This window comes from Solea solea, chromosome 1 (assembly GCF_958295425.1).
Source record: "Solea solea chromosome 1, fSolSol10.1, whole genome shotgun sequence".
Lineage (NCBI taxonomy): Eukaryota > Metazoa > Chordata > Actinopteri > Pleuronectiformes > Soleidae > Solea > Solea solea.
The window spans coordinates 23,831,766-23,852,507 of NC_081134.1; the positions used below are offsets into that span (position 1 = coordinate 23,831,766).

The following is a 20,742-nucleotide window of genomic DNA, read 5'->3' on the forward strand; positions in this document are numbered from 1 at the left end:
ACCGGGAGCCACGGACACCGGAGCGCCGACATCCGAGCCACCCACACCGGGAGCCACGGACACCGGAGTGCCGACATCCGAGCCACCGACACCGGCCGCCACGGATACCGGAGCACCGACGCCCGAGCCACAGTTCGGTCCTTACATCGGTCCTTACAGTTTCTGGTCCTTACATCCCAGAGTCACAGACCGGAATCCACTCGCCATCCTCCCGAAGCGCCTCAGTTCCTGTACTAGCGCCTCGTTGGGGATGAACGGGGGAACCCCGGACACAGTGACCCGGGTGGAAGGAACCGCCAGAGGAGAGACCTGTATAAACTCCTCATTTATAAATAAACCGCTCTCTATGAGCGGGGGAACAAAAGCCGCCTCCTTAAAAAACACAACCACGGCTTTGTTCATGCGGGACGCGTACGAGATGTTCCCGTGTCCCAGCTGCTCTCCTACCGCCAACAACACCTGCTCCACCGTGGTGTTCGGCTGCGGCACCAGCCGCACTCCGTGTCTCAGAGACAGAGACGGCGTCTCAGGAGCCGCCATCTCCACCGTGAAACACGGAAACACCGACACCACACACACACACACACACACGCAACTACACACACAAACACACACACTACTCTCTCATACAAACAACACGGTTAGTAACCAAGAAAAAAGTTTGAAAATTCGCAAACTCTCAAGACACACTCACCACGCTCTCCACCACCAAACTCCCAGCATGCAGTGCACAGAGAGAGAGAGAGAGAGAGAGAGAGAGAGAGAGAGAGAGAGAGAGAGAGATTTGATTTTTAAACTTCTTTATTTGCTCAGAAACATGAACAATAACAAAAATTAGTTGTGCTCTGCACTTAAACTTAGACCATGGAGAAATAACGTAAAAAATACGAAAGAAAAGAAAAAAACTCCATTTAACTCAGACTGTTGCAGAAAGACAATTTTCCATCATTCACACAACACAACACGTCTTTCACTCCCCATGTTTCTAAAAATTCTTCCGTGTTGTTCGTTGAGCGGAAGAAAACAAAGTCAGTCTTTATCCTGGTTTTTAACATTCTAACATAAATCTGCTGACAGTCAACATCAAGTGAGTTTTCCACTTTGTTCCTCCTTGAAACATAAATAGCCAGTTTTGCTTGACCAATTAAAAAGTTCAGCAGTTGACATTTGGCCTTGTTTTTCCTCGTGTATTTAAAACCAAAAATAAAAACACAAGAGGAAAAAGTCTCAGTGAATAACGAGAACAAGTGAGACAGGAAGTGGAACAAAGGAGTTAGTCTGACACAGTGCAAGAAACAGTGGAAGACAGTTTCTCTCTGTGGACAGAAAGGACAAGTGTCTGTGACATTAGGGTTGACAATGGAGATGAAGGCGTTCACTGCTACAGCAGCGTGAAGAACCCTCCACTGTAAGTCTGCTGCTTTTTTAGTTAACGGTGGTTTGTAGAGTGAGCTCCACTCTGGCCTTAGATCCTCTGTGAGGGACAGGTGGTGTCTCCATGGAGTGTCCACTCTGTCTCTCAGTCTACTCTGGTTTAAAACCTTCACCATCACATAGTACATGACCTTCCCTGTTACACTGCACAGATTGTAATTGATGGATTTGTTCATCTGCAGCAGAATGTTTACATCACACTTAAAAACAGGTGAGATGGTGAGTTCAGGGAAAGGGTCTGTAGAGTCCGGTTGCGTTTGTCCATTGCAGTAGTCCGAGATCAGACAGAGTTCAGAATCAGTCAACTGCTGCCTCCAGTCCTTCAGCAGGAGACTGACCACCCTGACTGACCTGGTTTCGAGACGCTGGGCCAGACCGATCTCATTGTCCAACCGCGGGCCGCAAACCTCCGCCACTTGACCCAGTGTCAGGATTTTTGCCGCGCATAGTCTCTGTAGCAGGGACGGACCCACTACACCACGGAACCGTGTTCCCAGAGTCACCGGTTCCTTTAAAAGCCAAAACAGAGAGTTAGCTCCTCCTCCTGCTCGCCTCTCTTTGTTGAGGAGTCCCCACACTTTAAAAAGTCCTTTATAAAAGGTGGGTAAGTTGTTCAGCTTAAAATCCCGTAGATCCATTAAAAACAGGGTCTCAGCCAGGCCTAGTCCACTGCACCGCTCCAGTAGGGTGCGAGCCACCGGTCTCCAGACTAAGTCCGTGGGTCCTGTTAAAAAACGCTGGATGTGTTGGAGTCTGAAAGCAGCTCTCCGACTCGCCACATGGACCAGGTTGTGACCCCCCTCTTCTTTGGGTAGGAAGAGGACGCTCTGTGGGACCCAGTGAAGACGGTCCCAGACGAAATCCACCAGAGCGGCCTGTACTCTGGAGAGCACATCCTCAGGGGGGTCCAAACACATCAGGCGGTGCCACAGCATGGAGGAAACCAGGTTGTTGATGACAAGAATCCGACCTTTAAAAGACATTTTTGGACGAATCCATCTCCACCTGTTAAAACGACCCTCGACCCTTTCGATAAAATTCTCCCAGTTCTTGGAGGTGTTGGTGACGTCACCAAGGTGAACCCCGAGGTATTTAAAACCTCCTCTCTGCCACGTTAGTCCTCCTGGTAAAAGCAGCTCCCTCTCAGGTCCATCTCCAACTGCCAAGGCCTCGCTCTTCTCCCAGTTGACCTTAGCAGAGGAGATTTTCTGGAAGTCATGAGCAGCTTTGCTCAGAACTTCGATGTCCTGTTGGTTATTTATAAAAACAATGACATCGTCGGCATAAGCAGAGATTTTAAAACAATGATCACAACCAGGGAAATAAAAACCACACAAGCGAGATCTCAGTTTCCGTAAAAAAGGTTCTAAGGCCAGAGAATAGAGCATGCCTGACAGGGAGCAGCCCTGTCTGACACCTCTGTGAACTTTAAAAGGAGCTCCCAAACCACCGTTAACCTTCAGCACACTCTCAATGTCATTGTACAAGACCCTGATCTTAGCTATGAAACCTGAGCTGAAGCCAAAAGCCTGCAGTGTCTGCCACAGGTAAAGGTGTTCAACTCTGTCAAAAGCTTTTTCTTGGTCTAGAGAAATCAGCCCAAGCTTTGAGCCTAATGAACCAGAGAGGTCCAGAACATCCCGAATTAAGGTGATATTATCAGATATCAGCCTGCCGGGCACACAGTAGGTCTGATCTACGTGAATGACCTGGTCCATCACTCTCCGGAGCCTCGTTGCCAGGACTTTTGACAGCAGTTTGTAATCGGCACACAGTAGTGACACAGGACGCCAGTTCTTCACTTCCTGCAGGTCTCCTTTCTTCGGGAGGAGGGTGAGGACAGCCCTCCTGCAGCTCAGAGGCAGCCGTCCTTTGTCCAGGCTGTCCTGTAGGACACACAGTACATCCTCCCCGAGTATAGTCCAGAAAGTCTTATAAAATTCTGCAGGGAGACCGTCTATGCCGGCAGCCTTCCCGCTCTGTAGACTCTGCAGCGCCTCCTGCAGTTCCTGTGCAGAGAGCTGTGCCTCTAGCTGCTCCTTGTCTCCTTCGAGCACTCCGGGCAAGTTCTCCAGAAAAGACAGCGCCACCTCCGGATCCTCCAGGAGCTCTGTCTTGTAGAGATCTTGGTAGAAGGAGGAGGCGCACTGTCGAATCTCCCCGTCCTCCTGCAGCAGTTGTCCGTCAGCAGATCTCAGCGAGTGTATCAGCCTCCTCTGTCCACTCTTACGCTCCAACCCAAAGAAAAAGTGGGACGGAGCGTCCATCCTGGCAACTTTGTTAAAGCGAGACCGCACGAGAGCACCTTGAGCGTGAACGCCCAGCAGGTCTGACAGAGCTGATCGTTTTTCTTTGAGAACTCTAAACTGTTCTCGATCTCCTGTGGAGTCTGCTGAACCCTGCAGCTCCACCACTTCTCTCTCCAGATCTTTCATAGACCTGGTCAAGTCTCTGGTGACATTGAGAGTGAACTGTAAGCAGAGCTGTTTGATTTTGACTTTACCAATGTCCCACCACTGCTGCAACGAGCTGTACTCGGACTTGGTTTGTCTAAAATAAAACCAAAAATACGAGAGTGCATTTCTAAAACTGTTGTCTGACAGCAGTGCGGTGTTAAAATGCCAGTATGCACTCTTACATTTGATGTTTTTAATAAAAACCTTACAGTGCACAAGGGAGTGGTCAGAGAAACCGACAGGACAAATAAAACAACTCTTAAAAACACTGACATGGTGTTCATAACAATAAAAACGATCGAGTCTGGCCAACGACAGCAGGTTGTCTCTGCAGCGAGCCCAGGTGTACTGACGCTGGTTCTTATGGATCGACCTCCACACATCACAGAGCTCAAAGGTCTCTATTATTTTTGTTAGACACTTTTTTGAAGCAGCGTTTGGTTCCAAGTGATTCCTGTCTAAAGCAGGGTTCACTGTACAATTAAAATCACCTCCTAAAAACAGATGTGTGTCATCATGACAGTTAAAAAGAGACTATTTTAGAGTATCTAAAAACACCAGTCTTTCTCCTGCAAGAACAGGAGCGTATACATTCATAAAAACCATTTTAGTCCTCTCGAACTCTGCTGTGATTTTTAAAAGTCGTCCAGGGACGATTTCATCTGCAGAGTACGAAGAGGGGGTGAAATCTCTAGAAAAGAGAATCCCGACCCCCCCACTGTTGCTGTCTTTGTGGCTTAAGACCACCTCCCCATTCCACTCCCTCCTCCAGTCACACTCATTGTCTGAGGTGCTGTGCGTTTCTTGGAGGAAAATAACATTTAGCTTCTTAGTCCGGATGAGCGTGAAAAGTGAAGCTCTCTTCACGTCTTCACGTGCACCGTTAATATTTATAGATCCCAGCTTTAACTCACACATCCTTCTATAAAAGCTGCATCCAGACAAAAACACACTCAGCAAAGTAAAGAAAGAAAAAGCAAACGCACTCATTCATTCTTCTCTTTCTCTAACTGGATCCGTATTTTACTTAAAATCTTTTTTAATCTAAAAATCTCAGTGTCCATAAAAGATGGCTGACCAAGATCTCCTCTGTTTTTCATCAGAGTTCTGACTGACTGATGGAAGAGTTTTAGGTCGGGGAAGAACTCTTCAACCATCACTCCCTTCTCTCCTTTAGTGTCGGCCAGAAACTTCCTGACACGAGAGAACGAGTATTCACTACCCACCTCAGTGTCTTCTTCACCACCCAGTGTGCTCTGTGTGTCCTCTAGTTTGTCTTCCTGTGTGTCACCCACTGTGTCTTCCTGTGTGTCCTCCAATGTGTCACCCAGTGTGTCTTCCCGTGTGTTGTCCTCTGACCCCTCAGAGGACACCTGTGAATTAACTTTCGACATTTTCTTGTTTTTTTTGGTGGTTACTTTAGTTTCAGGGTTTTTTCGTTTGATCGAACACTTCATTATTTCACCCATTGAGTCGTCAACAATGTCATCGTTATACTCCAGAGCAGCCTCTGCCACTCTGGTGACTGTCTGTCCTCTGGCTGCAGAGGACTCTGTCTGGACACTCTGTCCATCTGGGCTTTCCCCTGTCTGTGCGTGTGCTGCGTCACTCTGTGCCTCCGTGTGTGTCTGTGGTGTGTGTGTGTGCGGTGCCTGTGTCTCAGGTGTGTGTGTCTGTGTGTGTGGTGTCTGTGTGTGTGGTGTGTGCGTCTGCGTCTGTGGTGTGTGTGTCTGTGTGTGTGGTGTCTGTGTCTGTGGTGTGTGTGTCTGCGTCTGTGGTGTGTGTGTCTGTGGTGTGTGTGTCTGTGTTGCGCGGGGACCGTCGGCTCTGAGCGGCGGCTCCGCTGTAGCGACAGCAGCAGCAGCGTCAGGCCGGCGATCACCTGCCCTTCTCGGGCATGAGCGGACCAAGTGTCCCTCTGCCCCGCAACCAAAGCACCGGAGAGAATCTGACGTGACGTGAACTGTATAATCGTAATCATCTACTCTGAACTTCAGAGCCAGATTTAACTCGGATCTGTTGTCCTTGAATATCATAAATACCTGTCTCCTGAAAGACATGACGTGCTTCAGGAGAGCAGATTTACAGCCCAGCGGAATCATCTTTATCGCGGACACGAGTTTCCCGTGCCGCGACAGTTCCTTCATTAGAGCCTCATTGCTCAAAAACGGCGGTGCGTTTGAAATAATAATCTTTTTAGCAGGTGTTACCAGAGGCAACACCTGCACCAGCGAGCCGTCCACCACCACATTCACTTTATCAGTGCTGTCCAAAAAAATGACGACAGCACTGTTCATCCTTGAGGCGGACTTGACCCTGCTGTAGCCCACTACTGCACCCACAGCCAGGCGACACGCCGACATCCGGACACAGTCTTACGGCATGTCGGCGAGTCAGCTTCTCCAGCCCGGAGACTCCAGGTGCTGCCATTACCTGCCCGGCTGCAGCGCCGGCGGCAGCTACCGTCAAACACAAATAACTTAAAAACTATAAACTATTAACAACTCAAAATCAGTGGTCACAAAAGAAAAATTAAATATCAACAAAAAACCACCAAGCAGCAAAAAGAAGAGGATAGACAAAGTCAGAAAAGTTTGAAAAAACACTCACCCTGACCACGCTCTCAGCCACGCTCACTCCCAACATTCACTCAGAGAGAGAGAGAGAGAGAGAGAGAGAGAGAGATTCTTTGTATGTTTGGTGGACTTTTTCTGTTGAAATTAAAAGACCACGCTGACTGATCCTTCCTGAACCCGCCGTGAGCAGCAAAGCTCACAGAATCAAATGACAAAAATAATTCTATATATGTATATATATATTTGAGTTAATATCGAGCTGTCAATTAAAGGAAACACAGCTGTAAACAGTTTAGTGGGGATTGGATCTATCTGAGGTTTGAGGGTTGACGGTTTTGGATGATGATACTAATGATGCTCAGGGAGAAACTGTCTAACTGTACACCTGGTGCTTCTCTTGTGCTAAAAGATGAGTTTGGTCAAAAACCGGTTCTCTCTCGGTCTCTCACAGCTCCGAACGACCATCATCATGTTTGATGTTTGCACACTCGTCACTTCCATCCATGTCAGCTGTTTTTCTTTTCTTTTCTTTTCTTTAGATGAATAAGTCTTGTCTAAGTCAAAGTCTGTAGGTTTCATTACACCACATAACTTGTAAACACCTTCCTTGATTTCATTTATTTAAATAATTTTTGGATAAAATATGACCCCCACAACTTTTTTTTTTTATCACCAGCTCCCACTGCCACTGTTTTGTCTTTGTTTTTTTGTTATTTAGTATTCTATCACTTGAAGTTGCCTATTAGCATTGGGATTTTTAATGTATCCGAACAGATGTTGTGGACAGTAAGATAATTACAATAAAGATATAATAAAGTATTTTTACAACATTGCTCTGGTCTCATCCTCATTCAGGGTGTTGTGACCTGCTTTCCGTGTCTTGATGACTTGACCGCAGTATTATTGTCTCCTCTTATGCCTCTGTGTGGTTTTTCATAGTTATTTTAATCATTTGTACCATCTCTTTATGGCCATCTCACCAACTTTCCTGTGGTTGTATTTGTTTTTTTTTTCTTCTGGCTAAGCAATTTGTATCATTATTAAGAAAGGTGATACATGAATAAAGTCTGCAATTTATTATTACTATAGTTACATTAACATCATTATTATTGTTAGGAATATGTCAGTCTTAAAAATATTAAGAACCTGCATTAGTGAAGCCTGATTATGAGGCTTATCATATTTCCAGTTCAATGGTACAACCTGATATAAATTATAATGTTACACTTGGTCTGATCAGACAAATGACTATTCTACAGAATGTTCCATTGTACCAGGTGGAGGGAATAGTTTTAATAATGTATTTCAGACTTTCTGTCAATAAAATGATACAAACATATTTGGTGCTTGTGATTTGATTGTGCCTTACTTTAACCCCTGACCATCATAGCTCTTGAATTTTTATGTTACCAGGTCAGTCATTTTGTGACTCATGCAACATTCTCCTTTGGTTTTCTCATTAGAATAGACAATGATTTTTTTTTTAAACAAATCTGACTTTCAAGTTGACTTAACACTGAAAGCTCACCTTGTTCTTCCCTCTTTGACGTTAAACCAGGAAAAGATGTAGATTATTCCCACCACCATGTCAAACACAATCTCCTCCCACTTGCTGATGCAGAAGTCTGTCTCACAGTGGACAATCCAGAAGGTCATGATGCACCAGTGTAGGACAATGAAGATGCCAAAGTAGAGTTGAAACACAGAGGCGAACAGGGCGAAGGTGATGACCCTGGCTGCGATGGTGAAGAAGTGCCAGCAAAACTGGATGATGACGGCCAGGTAGCTGATGGGTTTCTTGTCGTCCCGGGACTCTCGCAGGGCCTTCTGGTAGGAGGCCAGAGCCCAGGCCAGAGAGACGAGTGAGGCTGCTGCAGTTATACCTGCAACACACACACACACACACTCACTGATCTGTATCGTTCATGGCATCTAACATGGAGCTTTGTGGAGGAAGTTGCTTAAAATGGAAGCAACAGCTAAATCAAAAGACAACTGCTCTTCAATGGCCAGAAGTGCCTGCAGGATAAAATCAAACCACTGGCAGAATCACTCGGGTTTACCCAGGCTACTGTTGTTCAGGGGATGATTAAACTGTTCTGTTCAAGATTATCTCCACAGAAACCCATAGTGAGAAGCTCCTGTCCAGTATCCTAACTCGCCCCCATCAGAACCTTTGAGAGAACACAGGTCACTGTCTCCAAGATAATTGTACAGGTTTGTGCAGGCTAGTATCAAGCTGCTGGATAATTTTTTTTATGTAACATGGATTTAAAAGTGTTGTGCTGCTGACGATCATTAAATATTCCCACAAGCCTCTTTTTCAGGCGTTTTAGTTGTGATGGTTAAGGTTAGGGTGAGGGGCTAGGGAATGTATTATGTCCATGAGTGTCCTCAGTATGAATGCTGAGTGTGTTTCAGTTACCTTGGACAGCCTGCGGCTTGTGTGTCTGTATGATGATGCACAGCTGCAGCACCAGTTGTGGAGCGCTCTCCAGAAAGGTGGCCAGCAGATGCAGCATGCTCACATCTGCAAACTCGTACACCATCCTCCAGTGGTAACGCCAACATTCCGTGTCAGCACTCTGACGACTCCGAACACCCAGGTAGATGGTGTGAAGATACCTGGAGAAAAGAAAGGTATTTGGCCCGCTTGGCTGGTTACTTGTTGGGCTCTGGTCGGAAAACAATCTAAATTTACAACCATAATGTCTTATATAAAAGTCCATGTGACATTTCACAATGTATGGCTTCGGGATGAAAATAAATGGATGAAAGTTTACACCTGAGGGGAGAACACACACACACACCCCTCAAACACCACTAAATAGAGCTCTGGATGTCACTCAGTTTCTTTGAGCCACCATTTTGAATAGGACAGGAATCTCGTCACACAGTAAACCCACGTTAAAGAACCTCATACTCCTTGATAAAGATCTGTGTTGTATGACTACATGATCAGTAATTGTCCTGTCTGTATGCTGAGCCACATCAAAGAAGATATTCTTTTACGACAGACAATAACGTTTTTCTGATTCTGATATTTCCGCTCGAATGGTTTGGAGATAAAGTATGAGAGTCAAGGTTGAGATGGTCACGTGCAGAGGAGAGATAGGGATTATATTGGAGAAAGGATGTTGAAGATGGAGCTGGCGGGCAGGAGGAAAAGAGGGAGACCACAGAGAAGGTTCATGGATGTCGAGGACACAAGGGAGAGGACAAGATTGTCGCAGAAGATCCACTGTGGTGACCCCTAAAGGGAGAAGCTGATAGAAGAAGTGCGACTCAAGTCCATCTCCCAACTCTCCCATCATCATTTTGCAAGGCACTAATCAGGTCTGAAACCCAAACTTCCCTGAAGTCCATGTGTGATAAGTGCTATTCAGAGGTGCTGAAGAAATGTGCAAACATGACTCACTATATAAAGAAAGTGCGTTTCCATCATGAAAAAAAAAACAGACCTGAAAAATCAAACTAGATTGAAGAAGCTAAATAATAACTTAATATCTCTGCTGTTTGAGAGCAGCACAATTTAAAAAGTAAATAATGGATTTTGATGCAGTTTTCCAGGTACGTTCTATGGGAAGAAATTATTGGATTTTATTGGTCATCCAGACATGGATCCAGATTAAGGACAGTTTTAACTTTGCAGGATTCTGATTTTCTGATATTGTTTAAAGCACCAGGGATGTCATGATGCCACAAAGTGGAGCTCCAGGGAAACTACGGGTTGCATGGGCAGGGCATGAGACTTATGCTTCCAAAGTGATATAGTTGTATAAAATATAACAAGCATTATCTGTTATTTGTAACATTTATTTACCATATTTACTGTAAAAAAAAAAATAGCTGACAGATAATTGTTTTTTTATTTGAAATACAGTTGGACATGTGTTTGTGTTTTCTGAGAGGGTTTTACACAAACATGGTAACAAATCATAAAGATTTATTAATACATTTATGAATATTAGGCCAAAAGGCCAAAACAAAATACACAAATGTATGTATACGGTGAAGTGTAGAGTATGATTTACTGTACAGTTAAAAACAAACATATTAGATGGACAGCACCTCAAATACAACATCAGTGCAACAATAGTGATCAAAGCCTCAACTCCCAATAAGAAAGATGATATAACAGAAGAAGCTGTGAATTTTTAATATGGACCACTTGGAGAAAGTGTCATGTGAATGATAGAAACCAAAGTGTGAGGCTTCATAAAGATGCGCATTAAAAACAAAGTCTCACTGTGGCAGTGGGGCTTGGTTAGAGCGACGGCTGCTGGAGGAAAGGAAGGAGTGGCTCAGCCGGTGATCAGACAGCTGGACAGAATCAGGTAATTAGTCAGCTATATAAGCATGTTTGTAACCTGGTTCTGATCTCTTGCAGTAGGCTGGGTCCTCACGCGGACACACACAGAGAGAGAGAGAGAGACGGAGAGACACAGAGACACAGAGACACAGAGAGTGAGGGCAGCGCAGCGCAGCAGAGCGCTGACATCGCAGCCACAGCTGACTGCTTTTGTTTTGTTTGGTTAATTGTTTTCAGTTGACAATAAACTGGTATATTTGCTCCCTCAACGCCGCCTCCTCGTCCTCCCCGAACCCCAGTGAGTGGGAAAAGCTCACAGTGGCACCTGAACAGGGACACATGGAAGGACAATCTCCGCTGTCGCTGGCCCTTCAGCACCTCGCTGCGATGCAGGAGAGCACCACCACGCTGCAGCAGCAGCAGTCCCAGCTCCTCGCGGACATTGCGGCGTCACAGCGGGACGATCGTGCTCTCCTGCGGGAGCTGCTGCAACGCCCGGCTGCCCACGGCGCCGACCCGGAGCCCGGTCGAGGACGGTCTCCGGCCGTCGCCCTGCAGTGGATGACCGCGGAAGATGACCCGGAGGCATACCTGGACATCTTCGAGGGCACGGCGGAGGCGTGTGGGTGGCCGGAGGAGGAGAGAGCGCTTCGGCTTCTTCCCCTGCTCACCGGCGTGGCGCAGCTGGCCGCGCACAGCCTGCCGGCGGCCGCGCGCCACGACTACACACAGCACAGGAGTGCCCGCTCATGGAAGTGGGGCAAGTGGTTCGGGTTGCCGGGCCGCCGGCCCCCTCCCCCGGTTCGGAAGGGACGTACCGTATACCGGTATGTATACAAGGGGGTACACATCAAGCTCTGCTGGATTCTGGTTGTGAACACACCATGATCCATCAGCGCTTGGTTCGACCGGGGGCATTGTTAGAGGCATCGTGGGTGAGGGTGAGGTGTGTGCATGGGGATATTCACGATTATCCGGTGGTGGCTCTGGAAATTTATTTTAAAGGGAAAAAACATAGAGTAAAGGCTGGAGTTAGTACTCGCCTCACGCACCCTCTAATTTTGGGAACAAATTGGCCGGGGTTTACGAGCTTAGCAGGGGAAACCATGAGGGTGCGGTCACGTAAGTCAGGGAAATGTGAGTTATGTGCTGTCCTTAGTGGTGAGGCGGAGGTGCCGTATCCCGACGCTGCTGGGGGGGGGCACAGATGGCGCCCATGGAAGATTTTCCCCTAGCACAGTCTCGGGATGAGACCCTCCGCCACGCCTTTGACCAAGTGATGGAAATTGATGGTTGTCCGGTTCACCCTAACGCAGCACTCTCTCACCCCTACTTTGTTGTCGTTAAAGACCGTTTATACAGAGTGAGTCGTGACGCTCGAACAGGGGAAGAGCTCTGCCAGTTGTTAGTCCCAAAAAGCCGCAGAGAAACGATTTTCCAGGCGGCTCACCACAACCCCATGGCGGGTCACCTCGGATATGATAAGACACTGAACCGGATCATGGCCCGATTTTACTGGCCGGGCATTCGGGCGGATGTAAGTCGGTGGTGTGCATCCTGCCGCGAATGTCAATTAGTCAACCCTCCGGCCACCCCAAAAGCGCCCTTGCGCCCATTACCATTAATGGAGGTCCCTTTTGATAGGCTTGCCATGGACCTCATCGGGCCATTAGACCGGAGCGCACGGGGATATCGCTTTGTATTAGTTCTAGTGGACTATGCAACGCGATATCCCGAGGCAGTACCCTTGCGCAACATCTCGGCGAAGAGTGTTGCACAGGCACTGTTTCAGGTCATCTCCCGAGTTGGGATCCCGAAAGAGATCCTGACTGACCAGGGCACATCGTTTATGTCACGTACACTACGCGAGCTATACGAATTACTGGGCGTCCGCTCAATCCGGACTAGTGTGTACCATCCCCAGACTGATGGCCTGGTGGAGCGGTTTAACAAAACGCTAAAGAACATGATTCGTAAGTTCGTACACGAGGATAGTCGTAATTGGGATAAATGGTTGGACCCTCTGTTTGCAGTGCGGGAGGTGCCCCAGGCCTCCACGGGTTTTTCGCCCTTTGAACTCCTGTTCGGCAGGAAACCTCGGGGTGTCTTGGACCTGGTTAAGGAAAACTGGGAGGCGGGTCCAAGCACCAGTAAAAATGAGGTACAGCACGTACTGGACCTGCGAGCAAAACTCCATTCACTGGGTCAGTTATCACGGCAGAATTTGCTCCAGGCCCAGGAACGTCAACAGCGGCTGTACAACAGAGGGGCTAAACTTAGACAGTTTTCACCGGGAGATAAAGTGCTTCTATTGCTACCGTCGTCTAGCTCCAAATTACTCGCCAAGTGGCAAGGGCCCTTTGTGGTCACACGGCGAGTGGGGGATGTTGACTATGAGGTTGTGCGTTCTGACAGGGGTGGAGCAACACAGATTTACCACCTTAAAAGGCCTCCCTCAAAGCCTGGAGGGAGGTGGCGTCTGTTTCTCTGGCCACCACGGTGATTGAGAGAGATGAGCTGGGACCGGAGGTGACTAAATTAAACAGGTCGGCGCCGGTCCCCGTTGACGATCATCTCTCGCCGGGCCGGAGAGCAGACGTGGCCTCGTTGCAGCGGCAGTTTGCCGACGTGTTCTCTCCCCTGCCGGGACGCACAAACCTCATACACCACCACATAGAAACTTCCCCGGGTGTGAACATAAGAGGAAAACTGTTCAGGCAGAACTTCAGGCTATGTTAGAGATGGGAGTAATAGAAGAGTCCAACAGTGACTGGTGTTGCCCCATTGTTCTTGTTCGCAAGTCTGATGGGTCAATACGGTTCTGTGTGGACTACCGTAGAGTCAACGAGGTGTCCAAATTCGATGCCTATCCAATGCCCCGGGTCGACGAACTCCTGGATCGGCTGGGCACGGCTCGCTTTTTTACGACACTGGATTTGACCAAGGGCTACTGGCAGATTCCCTTGTCGCTAGAGTCCAGGGGAAAAACGGCCTTCTCCACTCCGTATGGTTTGTACCAATTTGTCACGCTTCCATTTGGGTTGTTCGGGGCCCCAGCCACGTTCCAGCGCCTCATGGACCGGGTGCTGCGGCCTCACTCTGCATATGCTGCGGCCTACTTGGATGATGTCATCATTCATAGTGAGACCTGGGAGCAGCATATGGTTTCTGGGGCTGGCCGGTTACTATAGGAGGTTCATCCCGGCCTTCTCGGAGCTGACCAGCCCCCTAACCGACCTGACCCGAAAAGGTGCCTCAGATCCGGTCCAGTGGACGGAGCCGTGTCAGCTGGCGTTTGGGAGGGTTAAGCAAGCCCTCTGTGGGGAGCCACTTTTATACACACCTAACTTTTCTCTCCCTTTCATCCTGCAGACCGACGCCTCGAACAGCGGGCTGGGGGCCGTTTTGTCCCAGGAGGTGGAGGGGGTCCACCGCCCCGTACTGTACATTAGCCGGAAGCTAGCTCAGCGGGAGGTGAGCTACAGTACGGTGGAGAAAGAGTGCCTCGCCATACGGTGGGCGGTCGGTGCCCTCCACTACTATCTCCTGGGGCGCCCATTCACCCTCTGGTCGGACCATGCCCCGCTCCAATGGCTCCACCGCATGAAAGATGCCAACGCGCGGATCACTCGCTGGTATCTGGCTTTACAGCCTTTACGGTTCAAGGTGATCCATAGGCCGGGGAACCGCATGGCCGTGGCCAACTTTCTCTCCCGCTCTGCGGAGGGGGCGGGGAGTGGGCTTGCGGCCGGCGGGGTCCCGGCCTAAGTCGGGCGGTGGGGGTATGTGGCAGTGGGGCTTGGTTAGAGCGACGGCTGCTGGAGGAAAGGAAGGAGTGGCTCAGCCGGTGATCAGACAGCTGGACAGAATCAGGTAATTAGTCAGCTATATAAGCATGTTTGTAACCTGGTTCTGATCTCTTGCAGTAGGCTGGGTCCTCACGCGGACACACACAGAGAGAGAGAGAGAGAGAGAGAGAGAGAGAGAGAGACGGAGAGACACAGAGACACAGAGAGTGAGGGCAGCGCAGCGCAGCAGAGCACTGACATCGCAGCCACAGCTGACTGCTTTTGTTTTGTTTGGTTAATTGTTTTCAGTTGACAATAAACTGGTATATTTGCTCCCTCAACCCCGCCTCCTCGTCCTTCCCGAACTCCAGTGAGTGGGAAAAGCTCACACTCACATAGTTGATTTTTATATTTATTTTAACTTGTTAATATCATTATTATTATAGTTATTGTTGTTATGAATGTATTTATTATTTATAGTTCCCAGTTAAATGTACAATTTGCTTTGTTTTTACTTTTGTTATATATTTTTTTCTTATTTATTTTATCCATTATTTATTATTGTATATAGTCCTCCAGATTTGCACTGAAAATAAATATTTTTTAAATGGCATTCAATTACAGCTTTCTTCATTTGATTTGAGTCCTTGACTTCACACAATGCAGCTATTGATACAATGACCCTGCTACTTCAATATATACAAATTAATTGTAATGTATAACTAAATTATAATGCATCTTAAACATGATGATGCTGTGGACCTGTACATGAGGACATTTTCTCTATCTGGACCTCCTTAAATCGTAATTGACTATCCCTGCGCTATGTAACAAATCCTGGTTTGAGGTTGATGAGGTTTTGTCCTTTGTTCTTTTTGCTATCCTCAATCAAGCCAATGGAGTATAGTCCAGTTTAGCTAGTGTCATAACGTGCCAGGGAACTAGTGCATCATGCTACCATATTAGCTTAAGAAGCCCTCTTAGGGGCCGTCCTCATGGAAACAGGTTCTTTCATTGTGTTGCAGTTTCTGTTATTTTATATCATGTGTACAACCAAATAAAGTGCTTGTTTTACAGCCCATGGTTCTGGTTCTGCTCTCACTGCTCGCTTTTCACGGCCTCATGTGATGGAGAGCAAAGTATCAGATACAAACAACATCATCCGAGCTCCAGTGCATAGGAGGAAGACTAGCTGTCCAGGGTGACTAGAAACTGCAGAATCTGTCCCTGCAGTGACACCTGCTTTTTGATACGCATGTGTCAATCTGTGTGTGTTAATGGATGAAATGGCAAAACTGTTAATTGCTTTGAGTGGTCATGCACTCCATCCACAAACAATGTCACCCTCAGTGAAACATTCAATTAAATGGATTTGTATAGAACCAAATCACAACATACTAGTAAGGCAGAAACCTTACAATTACCACGCCATTATCAGAGTCACACTCAGGGCTTTAATCACTTTTTTGTGCCCAACACAAATATCACAATTTTGAGTATCTAGCAATGCTGTATCAAAATGTAACGCAGACTTTAAAATATATATTTTTTAAAAATGCCTTTTGATTTTCATATAACGTCACACAACACCGCTGATGTATGCAGCTCCACCTGACTCGACTGAAAACACAAAGACACACTCACAAAAAGGTTTAACAAGTGAATTCTAGTCTTGTCCCCACCTACCCCTGTATACACACAAAAGCTCCAGTCAGGTGTGATGGTATTGCATGACAAAAAAAGGATACAACACACAATGTTTGATTACTTCAATTAATAAAGACCAAACTGAGGCAGAATAATAACATCAACATCAAAAATCAGCCTTATACTACTGAGCTGTTTATGGCACATTTATGCTGATGCATTTAGCACTGAGCCATTTCACAAACATAAGGCTTAAAATGAGTAACACATATTCTGCTTCCATAAAAATAAATAAATCATTTCTGCTTTTCTGTTTACATGTTTAGAGCCTGTGCTTAGTAAAGTGTGATATAACTTTTCAGATCTATCAGATTTACTGGACTTTTTTTGCCAATGTTTGGCTGATAACTGATATACAGTGGGTACGGAAAGTATTCAGACCCCTTTAAATTTTTCACTCTTTGTTTCATTGCAGCCATTTGCTAAAATCAAAAAAGTTCATTTTATTTCTCATTAATGTACAATCAGCAGCCCATCTTGACAGAAAACCCCCCAGAAATGTAGACATTTTTGCAAATTTATTAAAAAAGAAAAACTGAAATATCACATGGTCATAAGTATTCAGACCCTTTGCTCAGTATTGAGTAGAAGCACCCTTTTGAGCTAGTACAGCCATGAGTCTTCTTGGGAATGATGCAACAAGTCATCAGACCAGAGAATCTTATTTCTCATAGCCTGGGAGTCCTTCATGTGCTTTTTGGCAAACTCTATGCAGGCTTTCATATGTCTTGCACTGAGGAGAGGCTTCGGTCGGGCCACTCTGCACTGTTAAAAAAAAATGTAATTTTACAGGAGATCTTCTGTAATTTTTAACAGATTTTTCCCGTTTTCCAATAAAACAGTGAAATGCTAGTAAATTTTTAGATATTTTCCGTAATTTTAGGTTTTATGTTTAAAATTACAGTAAATTAACCGTAATGTAAGTTTACATTAATATTATTTTAATAACAATTGACTGTATTTGTACATCTTTAACTGTAATTTTACATACAACTTTCTGTATTTATTTACAGGTTTATTACCATTTACATAAGACAATGTATTAACTTTAAAATAACAGATACTAACAGTAATTTAAAGATTTACCTTTAGAATTACAAGTAATTAACCATAATATGATATTACATTATTATTATGTTTTTTTAAGGGAATGTAACATATTTCTTTCATATTTTACATAAAATGTGATGTAATTTTACAGATCTTTCCAAATAATAATAATAAAGAACTGTACGTAAAATTCCAGAAATCTTTTTTGTTTTCCATAAAATTGCAGGTCATTAAGCATGCATCGTTACTTGCATGGTTATAACTGTAGATTAACAGATATTAGCAGTAGTTTAAAGATGTACCCTTAAAATTACAAATGGTTAACCATAATATAAGATTACATTATTATAATTTTAAAGGCAATTGGACATGTTCATTTTTCCATATTCAAATGTACATTACAGAAATCCGCCGTCATTCAAAGTGTTTTCCTTAAAATTGCGGGTAATTAATATGTAGAATAAAGTACAGTGGGCTCATGGGTGATGTTTTCCCCACCATTACTGGTGAAAATCTTCAGAGTTGACGAGATATATCAGTCCTTTTTTGTTTAGAAATCTGGAAAATACGTGTACAACCTTCTTGGTCTTGGTTTGTTTGATTCTATGGTGTCTTGTGAGCCCATGGGGACTGCAACAGCAGAACTGGAAAATCAGACAGGCTCCATATCAATAACACTTTTTTTTTAAATTAACTGATTAAAAAAACAACTTGTCGATTCCCATACCTATTCATAATGTCATACAGCAGGTTATTTTTTTAAGTCTGACATTCTACATATTTAAAAACGCTGAAACTGTAGAACTACATCCATTTCAACTGAGAACAGTGCACTTTTGAAAAAAAAGGGTGAAATGTCAAATCTCTAGATGAAGGAAACATCTAAAAGCATGCAGGCCAGGGGTCCCTGAGGACCAGGATTGGGAAACAATAATCTAGAGATTCGGAGTTTAACCCTCTTTTTTTCAGAAGTGCACTATTCTCATTGGAAATAGACGTAGTTCTACAGTTTCAGCGTCTTGAAATGTGCCGAATATGTCAGACATGAAAAAAATAACCTGCTGTATGACATTATGAATGGGGATGGGAATCGAGAAGTTGGTGTTGTTTCAAAAGTGCAAGCGGAACATCTTCTAGATCAGTGTTTCCCAATCCTAGTTCTCAGGGACCCCTGGCCTGTATGTTTGTATGTGTGGTCTGGTCCAGTAATATGAGTTCTGAATGCTTCTTAGTTCTAGTGGCATTTCCCCCATTTCTATTTGGAGTGCTGATGTCGGGGTTGTCTTAAAAGCTCCTGTGCATAATCTTAAAGACTTAACGTGTGTCAACTTTTTTGAGATGCGTGCTTGCTGCAGATCCATATACTACACAACCATACTCAAACACTGATCTCAGTAATCCATCATATTTATAGCCCTTAAATCATTTCTATCTGCTCCCCATTCCCTACCAACTTAACATCTCATTATTAATTAGAGCCATTATTATTATTATTTTAATTTATGAAATTTATGTTTCCTCCCTCTTCCAAATTGCCCCAGAACATCCAGAATCCCTTTCCATTCCATTATAAATGTCATGCATCATGATGGAAAGTAATAAAGGATGTATTAGTCTTCACTGCTGAGTTCCGTTTTCTACTACATACTTCCTTGAATGTTTTCCCCCTACTCTTGCTTGTATTGTTGTTTCTCTTAAAGCATCCTTGTCACTATATCCCAGCCACTACACTGTCTTTGTTTATTTGTGCTTTTGTAATTTCATGTGCAAACTTTGTTTGAAGACTGCGCTCATTATTTACTTTATTCACTTCATGCAATCAGAATAGGCGGATTCAAATTTCAAATTTGGCGCCTATTTCCAGTTTGCTTCGTCCCGCCCATAACAACCAAACTGCATGTTTGGGCATGTCATGAGTCGTGAACGTGAAAGACGTGCCGGCACCTCATGGACGCCTCGCAACTTTGTATGAAGACTGCGCTCATTATTTACTTCATTCACTTCCTGCAATCACAATAGGCGGATTCAAATTTCGAAGTTGGCGTCTATTTCCAGTTTGCTTCGTCCCGCCCATAACAACCAACCTGCATGTTTGGGCATGTCATGAGTCGTGAACGTGAAAGATGTGCGATCATGGACGCATGAACTTCAAGGATGTATGACACTGCAGCTGGTCTTATCGTGGTTGAAGCCACAGCGGACATGTCAACTGAAAGCGGCTTGTGGTAAGTGTTCCAGATAACGCATGTGAATGATATTTTCAATATGTCATACCTCAAGTAGACAGCCTTGAAGCTAACGTTAGCATCCCTCTGATACATTAGCTATTGTTACCAGAGAGCCATTGTTTTGTATGGTTTTGTGACTACGTGACTGGTGGCAGTCGGGCGATCTTATTTTACAGCATGGCCAGAGGTTAGTTGTAATGACGTTGCTCACTGCTGATAATAGTTCTTAAAAGTTGTTATTCGTGATTTGTATGTGATCAAGCTGCTGTTTGCTGCTCCGTGTAATGTCCCACTCGTCCTGCTCGAGTCCCGCACAGACTTGAGATCGTTAGACTTGACTTCGTTCTAGCATTAGCATACTAAGTTATCCTGCTCACTGCTGCCTTCCCTAGCTAGAAGCCGCTCTTTTTTCATAAGGGGAGAGCAAAGTCACACGGAGCTTATTGTGTCTGTGATTAATAACCGTTAACCGACGATTCAAATGTTCTGAGTGTCTGTGACTGGGCAATCCGATACTCCATCCTGAGAGGATGATCGACGATGTGTTTTTTTGCCGTTATAAAACACACGCTGATCAGCTGTACAGCGCCACAACCACTGTGCTCTGGCTGGAGGTTAGATCTTCACATTTCGCTAAACACTCGTGAGAAGTTGTCTGTGTTTTATGTAGCCTGAGCATCCTTGCTGTTGTTGTTTGTTTCAGGGTATATTTGCTCTGTACAAGTTGTTGCTGCTAAATGATATACAGTAGATGCCTGCTGAATGGGAATTAGTACATTTGGATTTAAATGTTAAACTGAGGTTGTGAAATGTGGGTTTTCTGGTTACCAGATTAAGTGTGGTTGCCTAATTGTGTAATCTATTAAAAAAAAGAAGCAGAATTACTGATGTTATTACTTTTTTGAACTTTAAATACTGAACCATTGAAATCAGAAAGTAACCTATTTAAAGAACCGATTTGTGTTTTTGTAACTTAATTAGACTGTGCAAAATGTATTGTTGTATTGCAACAAGTTAAAAAGCATTCTCTAGTTCTCACACAGCTCATGATTTTTGTTTTTCTGTCTGTCGCCACAGTTGCCAAGTAAAGATCCAGAGATCCAGTCCTGACTCCTGCGTCTCCTTTCCAACTGCTTTTCTCCCTTTTCCCTATATGTGTGTGCGAGCTGCTTGTAATGATGTCATGCCTGT

General features: G+C 45.1%; 1 protein-coding gene across 1 annotated transcript in view; it reads right to left on the reverse strand.

Annotated features, from left to right (window-relative positions):
* Positions 1-20,742, reverse strand: part of xkr4 (XK related 4) — a 40,894-nt gene that overhangs the window by 13,125 nt on the left and 7,027 nt on the right. The window contains exons 2-3 of the mRNA XM_058634105.1: positions 8,892-9,091; positions 7,995-8,349 (exon numbers count right to left, since the gene is read on the reverse strand). Of these exons, the coding sequence (XP_058490088.1) occupies positions 7,995-8,349; positions 8,892-9,091 (555 nt within the window). The remainder of the gene's footprint in view (positions 1-7,994; positions 8,350-8,891; positions 9,092-20,742) is intronic.